The following is a 12,246-nucleotide window of genomic DNA, read 5'->3' as shown; positions in this document are numbered from 1 at the left end:
ATCTAATCCTAGTCTGTGTGTGTGGGTGTGCGTGTGTGTGTGTGGTGGGGGGGGGGGGGGGGGGGGGGGGGGGGGAGGTGTGTGTGTGTGTGAAAAACAAAACAGAAAACTGTTCTTGGCTTCGCTCCACTTAGTATCAGTTTCGATAAAGTTTCAAAAGAAGACAACCAAAGTAAAGTTAAGTAAAGTTCAAGGCGGTTTATTAAACCTATCGGTTTATTTCAGCCTGAAAAACGCGTTGGATAAAGTCAACAACACAGCGGCCACCATTCTCCATTTGCATCCACGCAACCAACCTTCTAGTTTGTTTTATATTCTGTGCAAATACCAGAACGTGGTGTACAAAATAGGATTAAAACTAAAAGGATCATTTTGCATCGAATTGTTGAAACGAGAGGGTAAATTTATTGTTTGTTTAAGACAATTGCTCGAAGCCTAAATCTGCATTTCTCTGTCCGATTAGTGTGGCGAGAGATTTCTGAATGTCGAGTTTTGAGTTTGCTGCTTCTCTTATTACATGTAACACAAACCATGTTGTTCTCCCACGATTAGAACAAATAGCGCCTGGCAGGAAATAAAATCGGTGGAGGAGAAACTTTATAAATGGAGACATAAGACAACGCTAATTTAACGTGAGGTATTTAAACTAGTCAGTGCTACTTATCGGGCATTGTTCTTTGTTAAGCGTGTGTTAGAGACAAAATAAAAGTAGAATCGTGGAAAAGTCTTACAGTTAAATAAAAACTGGCAGTGTATGAAGGCTTAATTTTTTTTAAAAAAGCATCAGAAAAAGATACAGATGTATATCTTAGTGTTTGTGTGCGGGAAGATACACAGACATGCAATGATATGATATACATACTGCATACGCACATATGTGTGAGGGTTCTCGCCCTGTGTTTTACATACATATGTGTACGCTTCGTCTTTACAAATATGCATGCATTTATATATTGTGTATCATATTAATGTGCGTATCTCTATGTATGTATAAGTGTACATATGTATACATTATATATCAACACTCGATGTGGTGTCTATATAGAGATTTGTTGGAGTCGTATAATAGTCCTGATTAAATATGTATTTTCAAAGTAATATTAGTTGGGTCTGAATTGTCTATCGCTTTCCTGTGGTTGACGAATTTCTCGATTATTTATTTCTTTCGAATCGATACCTCTTCCACCGCTGTCCTTTCACCCTTCCTTTGGTTTCTCAGCGAAGAAAATAATCATTGCTTTATCAAAAAAAAACTAAATGGAATAAAAACAAGGAATAATTTGCTGTAAAATAATAGCACATTTCTATATTTTGTTCTACATTTTTATATTAAAAAATAGGCCACCAAAAAACAAGATTTAGCTAATATTGTAAGACATTTGTAAAGTTGAAAATAAAAAAAAAGCGTTTATGATACATGCGATCGATTTATAGTGGCAGTTTATCGTAAATCCAAGCCGATTTTCCCAAAATTCATGAAAAATGTAGTTTATTTTCGGGTGAAGGAAAACATCGCGACAAACTCCGCTCCCAGTTCAGTTTAAAATCCATTTGTAAACCGACTGAGCGGATGTCTTAATGTATTCTGTGTTTATTATATGTTAAAGAAACTCGCCTCTTCGTCAAACGCTTCCTTTACATGTGAGATCCAACCTTCAAGAGGAGAATAAACAAATGTTAAAATAGTTGTTTAATTAATTCCCGTTTTCAACGCTTTATTTTGCTTTGTCTCCGCCAATGGCCGAGAGTCACCGGGTTCCAACACACGTTTTGAAGACATTTTAATAAAATATGATGGAAGGTATTTTCTCGGCGGTTCGCTGGTGGGTCAACGCTTAAAATAATATACCTTTGAGTCTGGACATTTTTAGGTTTGTGTTAAAGCCACGCTTTTTTAAATGTATAGTTCGACTGCCATTCCACTTAATACGCGCTTTTCTTTAGCCCATTTTCTCCCTGTTCATTTCTCTTTCCCGTCGCCACAATATTCACCGAGTTTTTAGCTAAAGCGACGCGGTTCTTATAATCTGGTCCCAAGAGTTCTGCGGGTGCAGCGATGGTTAAATGTAGCAAGTGGTGGAATAAGCTTTGTTTTTACTGCCAGTTATTGTAATCTGATGTATTTGGCGATAAATCAAAATTACTTCCGTCGTAATGTAGAAGCCGCTGAGAAAAGACACGGTTTAAACGTAATGATTAAACCAGACAGGCTACCGGGAGAGTGAGGCCAGCGAATGAGTGGGCTATATACATTTGGCGGGTCTTTCCTCAATAAAAGCAGGGCTTGGGCCTATTTTGCACATGAGCCCTAATGTCTCTGAAATGTGTAAATAAGTGGAAGGGGAACAGTGAGGGAGGGATGCGTGGAATAACATATTAAATTATCCTTTAAGAAAGTAAATGGTTAATTGATACCAGCTACCTCTCAACCTCAGGTGACTGACATCATGTGAATTTTTTTGGGGGTGACACTATTTGCAGAGATTGATAGATTGATCACTGCAGCTTCTGCTCCGCTTCGTGTTTAGTTATTTAGCTTCAGTTGTGATGTTGGTGTTAAAAGTAGCGATGATATAAGCGTTCTGGGAGCCGGGAGATAGTTTAAACTGTGAGCTTTAATTAAATAAGATATCCTGCTTCCAGCCATTACGTTTAGAACAATTATTTCGCACTAAAGTACTGTATAATGGACCTCCAACTGTGCCTAACCCAGCAATCATCGGCAAAAGCTAAACACGGGCCATTGCATACTGTCGCTACTCATTCCCTGTTCTCCAGCACTAAAAAAGCGAACAGGGAGAATGTCACGGCCAACATTCTCCGCCATTTTCAATGGTAAAACTCATTAAAGAGGCCAGTCGTGAAGATAATGTCCTGCCCCCTCTCCCCCCCCCCCCCCCCCCCCATCCCCAACCCCCGATTTCTTCCTCCTCCCACCTCACCCCGTCGGGGAGAAGAAGCCCGGTAAATATACTCTAATTACTACTGCGAGTAATATCAATGTAACTCAGTTCCGCATGCTAATGTAACGGATGTATAATGCTTTGGGAAGTGACCTGCTGGGCCGCATCGCTATAACCAGCCATTTAAATGTGTTTAAAACGCTTTCTAAATACTAACCATTAAATGAAAGTACTGGAGGCTTGCCGAGTCACCCAAGAGGCAAATTTGGTTTCAGTTCAAAAAGATGCTACAAGCTGGGGGCCATCTGAATATCGAAAGGGCGGCTCATGTTCCCAAATTCCAGTCTAATTTCGCTGCTGAATCAACTCTTGTTGCCTATGTGGGATAGAAAATAATATTAGAAACAAAAAAATGGTGTGCCATTGCAAACCTGAATATGAGGCAGCGAGGTGATGGCTGGATGGACAGATAGAAAATTAACTAGGGCAGTTAGGTAGATGGAGGCATCCATAATAATAATGCTTGCATTTGACATCGCACCTTTCACATCTTTAAGGTGTCTCAAAAGGCTTCACAGACGATACTGTAAAGTGAATTTACTGCATATGTTGTGGGTGAAACTGTATCCATATCATACAAACATAGGAACAGGAATAGGCCATTCAGCCCCTCGAGCCTGTTCCACCATTCCCATAAGATCAAGGTTAATCTATACCTCAACTCAAATTACCCGCCCTTGCTTCATATCCCTTGATACCATCACCTAACAAAAATCTACCCACCTTCGTTGCACTGGGATAAAAAGTGGACATTCGGATACAGTACAATTGGGTGGATTTACACATGTATAATGGCGTACATGGGCAGATATGTGCACACACCAGATAGCGAGAGAGTTACAGAAGCACTTGGGCAATTCTCTGTTTACTCAGCCATTTAGTGTCCCGATGCAGAACACTATCGCCACTATCCAGTTTCCATGACTGTCGGTTACAGTTACGAGTTGTTAAAAGAAAAGAGATTATGGGCCTTAAATCAGCTGCGAGTGAAATGCAACCGAACTTTTCTTATACGTTCTAATACCCTCTGCATCTAAAATTAATTGCGTGAGAATGCGAGATAATGGCTACTGTACAGGACACATCCAAACAAACGGGAAACTCTCTTTAGAATTGAAGCTTTATCCCAAAATGTAAGCTTTCTTAAATTGGGTTCAAAATTGTACCTGAATCGGTGAAAACATCCAAATGCATTCCCAATGTCAGCTGTGTATATAATTATAACGGTTTAGTTAGTTTTCATCAAGATCCAAGTTTAGCTCGTGTTCAATATATTGACTCAACTCTTCAGTTATTGTTCATTTGATACTATTTATATTTATTTATAAATTATATTTATTTGAACTGACTTTTTTAAGAACAAACTTTAAGACCAACAGCAACAAGAAAAACAAATAATTCATCCTATTTACTTTTCAAGTTGCTGCCTCTTTCTTTCCTCCCCCCGGAGGTCACGTCTATCAATTTCAGTTTAATTTTCAATATTCAGAATTAGTCAGCTAATGACCTCTTTGCTCCTGGGCTCGCTGGAAATCTGCTCCCGCCGGAAATCCAAATGCTGCAAAACAGGTGGAGGGCGTTTCACAAGAAAGAGAAAAAAAACTTACAGACACTCTAACGGAAATTAGATGCTGTTATTTTCTGGTACAAATTAAATCTTTCACAAGCACACACCCACATAGCCAGACACACACACACACATCCACAGGCACACATACACACACACATATCTACTGGCACACACACACACACACGGATACACAACCCCACATGTATCTCCTCTCACCTCGAAAGCACACACACACAAATTCAGACACATACACCCCCAAGTATACCCACACATAGACACATATATGTTCACGGTACATATGCACATTTGGGCATTCTGGTACAAATGAAAGCTTTGACATGTGTATACATATACACGTATACACGCGCACACATAGACAAACACACGCACACATGCACAGGCACACTATATATACAGGCTGACCAAAAAGTCGCGGCATCTACCATATTCTCTNAAAAAAATGTATCGTCGTTTCTTTAAGACTTATTAGACATTGTAATAGTGTCACGACTTTTTGATCACCCTGTACATATATATTTATATACATTTATGTATGTACATAGATAATATATATGCACATTTGTGCATAGATGCGCATATACAGAGACACATTCGGAATGTGTCTGAAGCATACATAAATTATTATATGCATAATCAACATATACACAGATACAAACACACGCGCCGCTGATGTATGCATATCGCTGCGATAGTATGAGTAAGGTTGAGCATCGAAAAAATCTCATAATATCCCTGACCTATATTCTTTTCCACACTTAATTCAGATTGGAACCCTCCTCCAACACTCACGTATATATTGTATATATTACATATATTAATTTGTTTGAATGAAAACCATCACTTTGAATATTTCTCGTTAATTAATGCATGTTTTGATATGCGGAGGAGGGGAAAAAAGGAAATCTATTCAGTTTAAATTGAGTGAAATTTGATACAAATTCTTTCAACTGGGCACAAAGCCAACCTTTCTGGGTCTCGTTTTAAAATAAATCCCACACGAATACAATTAGCGTATCTTTTGCTNAAAAAAACACCAGAACTACCAAGGTTATCAAATACTCTATTTATTCTAGAAATAGCAATCCATTTGGTTTCGCTTCAAAAGGCGCAACTTTTTAATTCCCTGTCTGTGCCTCGTGTCTCAATTTAAAGTATTCTTTGTTGCTGAGAGAGATTTCAGAAGGAAAGTTCTGGGAGTTGGCGCCAGGAATACACACACAGACGCAGACACACATACAGAGCCAAAGTCTATTTCAAAGTCTGTACCAAAATCTTGACCTTGAGGCAAAACGTTAAAAATACTCTACCCTGAATTCTTTGCCGGTTTATTTTATGAAGTGTTTTTCTTTCCGTTTGCATTTGCATTTATTAGTTTTACAACAAAGAAATTATAGGCCTTCCTGCACCTCAAACATACGAAGACCATTTAATTCAATGTTTATTGCGAATAAATGCGGGAAGACACTAAAACAAATGTTTCTGTTTTGGCCGTCTGAACCGAGCTGTGATTCCCCGACAACGTGTTCAAAATTAACCACATTATTTGTATTTATAGAAATACACGTGAAGAACATTTGTTGTTTTTTGTTCCTGTTTCACTACAGACGATCTTGAGTTGTGTGAAATTGGTGATCGGCCTCTTGTGTTCAGTCACTGGGGGTATTGGATGAAACCGCTGCAGCACATTAGCAATGCACTTACGGTATAAAACTAATACAAAATACGAACCCATCGCAATTTGCAAACGGAAACATGCAAAGCAAAGTCGTGAAAATAAGAGTCGCGTTTTTTGAATTGCTTATATTAAGATTGCGAGAAGCTTATTGCGAGACGTTGATTCTAATTGGTTATTTACTGGTTCGGGGCGAATTCAGTTTTTCAAAGAAAAAAAGGGAACGAAGTGCACATTTTAAAAATCTGGGACATTTCGCGTGTTTACCCGAGAGCATCTCACTCTTTAAGGGAATCGTTTTGTTCCCAGCACAACATAGATCAAATAATATATGGAGGCGCTTGTTTGATTGGGGTGCAATTAACATTATCGTTACACGTTTCCGTGTGATACGTGTTCCGACACAAATTTCCCCTTTTTTATGCTATTTAAATATATTCTTCGCCCAAAACACTTCCCCGCTTCGACGCACCCAACAAACCTACAATTCGATAGGATTGTTTAAACAAACGTTCTCTTTCTATTTTATTTTTCTCCCTATTTGTCTTAGAAAATATTACGGTGAATAATTTCTTGCAAATTTGAGATGAAATTCAAAAAACAATGCTCTCATCTCTACTAAATTGCTACGAATTTACTTGAAATAATCTGTTCACTAAAATACCGCTTGTTCGGCAAACGAAAACGGGTGTTTTCAATTAAGCGAACTTCGCTTTTTTCTTAAACAAAGGAAAGTGTCTCAATTCCGTGTTTCACGTGGATGCTCCGTCAACACAAACCGAGACACATTTTACAAATTTTTTAAAAAAAAATGTGCTCAACACATTCTTGCAAGTTCAAATCCCCCGAATTCTAATTATTTTCGCCATTCTGTTCACAGAGGTTTCGTCTCTATATGTCTTAAACGTCACATATAATACATATTTATGGTTAAATATCCAAATGTTGCTTTTGAATTTTGAGAAATACTTTACCGCTGGGTTTTTTTTTTGGCCCCCTTGGAGTCCCTTGGAATACACCACAGCAAGCCATGGGCCGGCCTGGGAGTGGGATTCGCCCTGGGGGTGCAGCCTCGCCGTTCACGGCTAGGTGTCGCTGTTGCTCCATCGCCGACTCCCACCGCCAGACAACTTGACCCGTGTGACGTCACCAAAGTTCGAAGCATCAAGGCCATTTTCAAATTTCATTGGTCTGCTGATCACGTGGCCTGCCAAATCCATCCATAATTATGTTGCTTATATTTTTTTTCCTAAAAAAAAAGATGTCAGCCCTATAGCGCTTGTAATCTTCCTCCAAATCCCCTTTGAAAATGTCATGCCCCAACAATGTGGCCGCCAACACCTTTCTGATGGACCCGTTGGCCGCGGTTTGCAGAGGTGAGAATTTCAGCTCCAATCCTGGGATGTACATGCAGGCAGGAGCCGAGTTTGGCTGTGGGGTGCGAAACTGTGGATTAATTCCTGCTCTGTCCAAACGGGATGAGGTTAATCCTTCAAATCTGGCTCTGACCAACTACCCTTACCTATCTCAACTGGACGGATGGGGCGAGCATCCCAAATCCTATAGGATCGAACAACCTGTTGCCAGGACTCTACCTTCCTGTTCTTTCCCGACCACGGTGAAAGAAGAGAACATCTGCTGTATTTACGGTTCGGAGAAACGAGGCAAAACGACCGGGGACGGTGCACTGTACCCGGGGCTAACGCCAGAAACTTGCCCAACCGAAAATGAAGTCCCCGTGCCCGGATATTTCCGTGTGAGTCAAGGTTACTCAGTGGGCAAATCTCCCGACTGCAGCACCACAGCTGAATTCGACTCCGCTTTTAATTCGGCGCCGAATCTGCAACAGATCGACAAGATTCAACAACCTCCGACAAGCGTGACAGAGAGTTTTATCAAAAGCCCCGGAAACAAAAAGGACGGCGGTGACGGGGGTGAGAAAACTCTAAATGCGAGTAGCGCTAAGAACAATTATGTTGCTGCCAGAAAAGAGTTAAACAGAGAAGATTCTAGTCGGGTTACACCCTCCAAAGAGACAGAAACAGTCACTGAAGCCTCTAAACAGCAGGATTTGAGCTCAGAAAACTCGGACACTGAATTCAAAGGTAAGAGTAAGCAAGAAAAACAGTCACTACACTTGACAACAATCACCGTAAAGCTCTTTACAGACGGTTCGACACTGTAGGTTCTGTAGAAACCCAGGTCCCTATTATTTCTTCTTTTTTTCTCTTTCTCTCCTCGTCTCAAATAACCCTCAAAATGTAAAATGCAATCTAAAAATATTCGTTACGTCACCAGGGAAACGCCGGGACTAAGACAGAATCAAGTTCACATTTTTAACAGCGATCAAGTCGACCTAACGTACTGTTTTCTTTCTTTTTTGAAAAAACGAAATCAATATTTAAGTTGTTATGATAAACTCCTCTGCAATTGAATAAACATGTAGCATGAAATCTGACTTTTAAGCACTGAGCGCGAGTTAGAGAAAATCAGCACATTCTGGCTCTGTAGTTGTAAAATCAAACGCAAGGATTATTATTATTATCGCAAAATATTTTTACATTGTAAGAACTGAAGGAATAACTTACCTAATGCAAGTCAATTAAACATGTTCTTTCTTTTACCGACGCTATTTACTCGTAAATAGAACCCAACGCGGTTCTGTAAACGTTCGTAAATGCAAATGTTCAACCCCTACCTAACTAATAAAAGCACCGTATGTTAAATAAGAGAGAGGAAGGGAGTGGCGTTAATTACAAAAACATGCAATGTAGATTTCGTTTGTTAAAATGCAATAAATTGGGGGAAATAACCCTTTTTTGCATATCAAGCGACAAACAAAGCGGATATACATTTTATAGTAAACTGTTTTTTCAAAAAAAAATGGGCATTTTTAATTTGTAACATTTTAACAAAGTTATTGGAGAATAGAATACACGTTAAATCGGATTCGCCTGTAACGTGTTACTCGCTGTCTTTGTGGCATAGTGGGGAAATTCGTTAAAAACAATAGAATAGAATAGAATAAAAACAATCAGTAATCGGATGCACATCTCTCAAAAGCACCACTCACTAAAATGTGAACCATTCTATAATATACATTGCAAAGGCGAGGGCCAGTTCTGTAGTTAGCGGGATATTAAAAGCTATTGAAAATAATACAAAATACATTTTAAAATGCTTCAGAGGAAAGAGAGGATCGTGTGCGGTTAAGTTCAACATTTCAGGTCAAGTATAGAAATAGTACATAACATTCCCATAGAAATCTGCATTGTGTTTATGTACAGAATAGTCGGTTGGGAATGAAAGGGACACTGGTTGTAGGATAACTATTTCCGTTGTTTTCTATAATCTCAATGTTCCAAAAATAATTTTAAAAAACTGCGAGGAAAACGCGGATATTATTATTATTGTTGTGATTGTCATAGAATTATAGTATACCGTTTGCAGACCACTGCGGCGGTCGCTAACCCTGAATAAGGCACCCCTCGAACCGAAAAGATTGAAGCGTTTTCTGCAAGCAAATTAAACATTTTAGATATTGACAAATTCTTGTCTTTTCTGGCGGGGAATCCGTTCCAATGCGCTCGGCCGTGACTAGAATTTTCCGTTTCACACAACTGAGGAAAAAGACTGTGTGTCTGTGTGCAAGAAAACCCAATCCGTTATAACGTCTTTCACGGCCTCTGCATAGTAATTGCAAAGTTATGACACCTAATCATTTCTATTGTATTCCTCCTTCATGAGATTTTATAAATTCTCCGCGTGTTGTTAGCTTTAATCACTCACTCTTATCTTCCTCCTCACCCCCTCTCAAATAGGTGGATAAATACACATCTTTAGACTAAAAATGTCCTTTGCAATGTAAATATCGCAAGATTACGATTAACTTACATTCTGCGATTTCAACTGAATATTTGACCTTAACCTTAGAATATTTTCCATTAATGCAAATACGTGTATATGTATACACACGTATATACGTGTGTGCATGTATATATTATATATATTAATTGGGCTGAATTGGTTAAGATGTCTACACGTTCTATGTGGCATTATGTGTGAAAAAACAATTGAACTTATCGATTTGTAACGAAAAATACGGACAGATAAATAAGTGTCAAGGCGGCAATAAGGAGAGTGGTTTTGGAGGAGCCAAGAAACCAATACAAAACAAGTTGACTGATTGGTATCACTTAGAGTGACTCATACGTGAAAATGCAACATTACATGTAATGAAACTATTTTTTTAACCATAAAAGAGGTTACAATAGGGATGAGAATCGAGAATTTTAGGCTCCATTGAGCAATACAGTCCAGGCTCATAAGCTGGGAGAGCCTTGCCGGGCAGATAGAGGTTGTGTCTGAAGTGTAAAACGTTATTCTCTACAGAGGAAACCAAGAGAGAAAATGCAGCAGGAAGCTGGCTGACAGCTAAGAGCGGAAGAAAGAAGCGTTGTCCTTACACCAAACACCAAACACTGGAATTAGAAAAAGAATTTCTCTTCAATATGTACTTGACTCGCGAGCGCCGCCTTGAGATCAGTAAGAGCATCAACCTCACCGACAGACAAGTTAAGATCTGGTTCCAAAACCGTAGAATGAAGCTGAAGAAAATGAGTAGGGAGAACCGGATCCGAGAACTGAGTACCAATTTTACCATTTCATGAATATAATTAAATTCTCTGTGGGTGAAAACAGGGGAAATCCGAAGAGCCCAAAGACTGTTTTACAGAGAATGTCACATTCAATGCCACCTTCTATCTATCTATCGTTATTGGATAGTGTGTTCATTGTAACAAAAAATAGGCATGTGGACCGATCGCGTTGTGTGTTATTTCATCCATCCTAGTAAATGTTTAAATTATTAACTAGCACAAAAATGTACAACGTTGAAATATTATCTTTATAAGACAAAACATGACTTGCTAAAATGTGTTGAAAATGGACTAACGTTGGTATTTAAGTTTTAGAAAAAGAGAGAATCGAGGTTTTGAACTCTCCCCCACCCCACCTCCCCCCACTCTCAAAAAAAATGATAATGTAAATGTAGTTTAAACACAGGGACAACTTTTAATTTTAATGCCTAGTTGGTTGAGCACAGCTGTGTGATGTGAATGTCTGACAGAGAACGCCGATTCCTGCCACCAGACAATGTCTTCACTATATCTGACATCTGCAGTGGAATTTAAGACTTAATGAAATGGTAGGAAGATAGTGCTCGTCATATCTAGAAACGAAGCAAGCTGGCAGTAAATGATAAATGTTTTTTTTAAATATATATATATATATATTGTGTGTGTGCGTGCGTGTGTGAGTATGTGTGTGTGTGTGTGTGTGTGCGCGTGTGGTGTCTTATGCATGTAGTGTCGTGCTTCACAGATCTGAATAAATCGATGTGTTTATTTCGGGGGGTTTAGAATTTTTAATCACTTTGACTCTGTCTGTGGTGATGGAACATTCCTCCAGATTTTTCAGGAGGGAGGGAGGGGGAGGGAAGAATCTGGGCGCTTTAATATTACCCAGCGCCTGTAACGTTGATTTAAATATTATACAGGTGACCACAATCAGTCAAGGTCATAAAGCAGTAATGTCAGGACAGTTGTAGTGAGGACTGGAGGTGGATTTTATGATCTTCAAATATAATGCGCGCAGCATAAAGATGCATTTAAAGGTGACTGGAGGAGAGAGGAAGGAAGAAGTGAGAGGCACTACCAGTGTATGGATTCGACACCCAGATTAAGACAAGATTCCTCCTTTACTGGGGCGAACATCATCAGCAGGCACCGCAGAGACTAGATTAAACCAGGATGTACTGGGAATTAGAAAGGTAAGAACNTTTTTTATATAATTTAATCCTCAAGACAATTTGAAAGCACATCAATGTACATGTTTTTTTACACACGTAAAACCATGTATAGATGCACACATAGATAAACGTGTATAATTATATTTAGTTCTACGTGGGAGCTGGATAATACATTGTTATTTGGATTCAATGCAAATTCTATATCTTGTGT

General features: G+C 39.1%; 1 protein-coding gene and 1 long non-coding RNA gene across 4 annotated transcripts; one reads left to right on the top strand and one right to left on the bottom strand.

Moving 5' to 3' along the window:
• Nucleotides 1–1,472: 1,472 nt before the first annotated feature.
• LOC103189307 lies at nt 1,473–7,256 on the bottom strand. 3 transcript variants are annotated; one of them, XR_489058.1, is made up of 3 exons: nt 7,201–7,256; nt 3,121–3,279; nt 1,473–1,653 (listed from the first exon to the last, which is right to left on the bottom strand). It is a non-coding gene; the product is annotated as an uncharacterized LOC103189307 (long non-coding RNA). The 3 variants fall into 3 exon arrangements; XR_006085811.1 differs by lacking the exon at nt 7,201–7,256 and adding an exon at nt 4,376–4,590; XR_489057.2 differs by lacking the exon at nt 7,201–7,256 and adding an exon at nt 4,471–4,590.
• A 228-nt stretch (nt 7,257–7,484) lies between these two features.
• On the top strand, nt 7,485–11,634 carry LOC103189308 (homeobox protein Hox-C10). Its single transcript, XM_007909656.2, has 2 exons — nt 7,485–8,331; nt 10,619–11,634. Exons 1-2 carry the CDS (start codon nt 7,536–7,538, stop codon nt 10,894–10,896), a joined length of 1,074 nt encoding a protein of 357 aa, XP_007907847.1. The 5' UTR covers nt 7,485–7,535; the 3' UTR covers nt 10,897–11,634.
• Nucleotides 11,635–12,246: the final 612 nt, after the last annotated feature.

This window comes from Callorhinchus milii, unplaced genomic scaffold (assembly GCF_018977255.1).
Source record: "Callorhinchus milii isolate IMCB2004 unplaced genomic scaffold, IMCB_Cmil_1.0 Scaffold27, whole genome shotgun sequence".
Classification (NCBI taxonomy): Eukaryota; Metazoa; Chordata; class Chondrichthyes; order Chimaeriformes; family Callorhinchidae; genus Callorhinchus; species Callorhinchus milii.
The sequence above is the reverse complement of the archived record's forward strand: the minus strand, read 5'-3'. Positions and strand labels throughout refer to the sequence as shown.

What these genes read in the sequence shown, in the direction of transcription:
- LOC103189308 (XM_007909656.2), top strand. Translation starts at nt 7,536, where the DNA reads ATGTCATGCCCCAACAATGTGGCCGCCAACACCTTTCTGATGGACCCG. An exon ending in CTCGGACACTGAATTCAAAG is followed by an intron (nt 8,332 to 10,618) that starts GTAAGAGTAAGC and finishes TATTCTCTACAG; the next exon opens with AGGAAACCAAGAGAGAAAAT.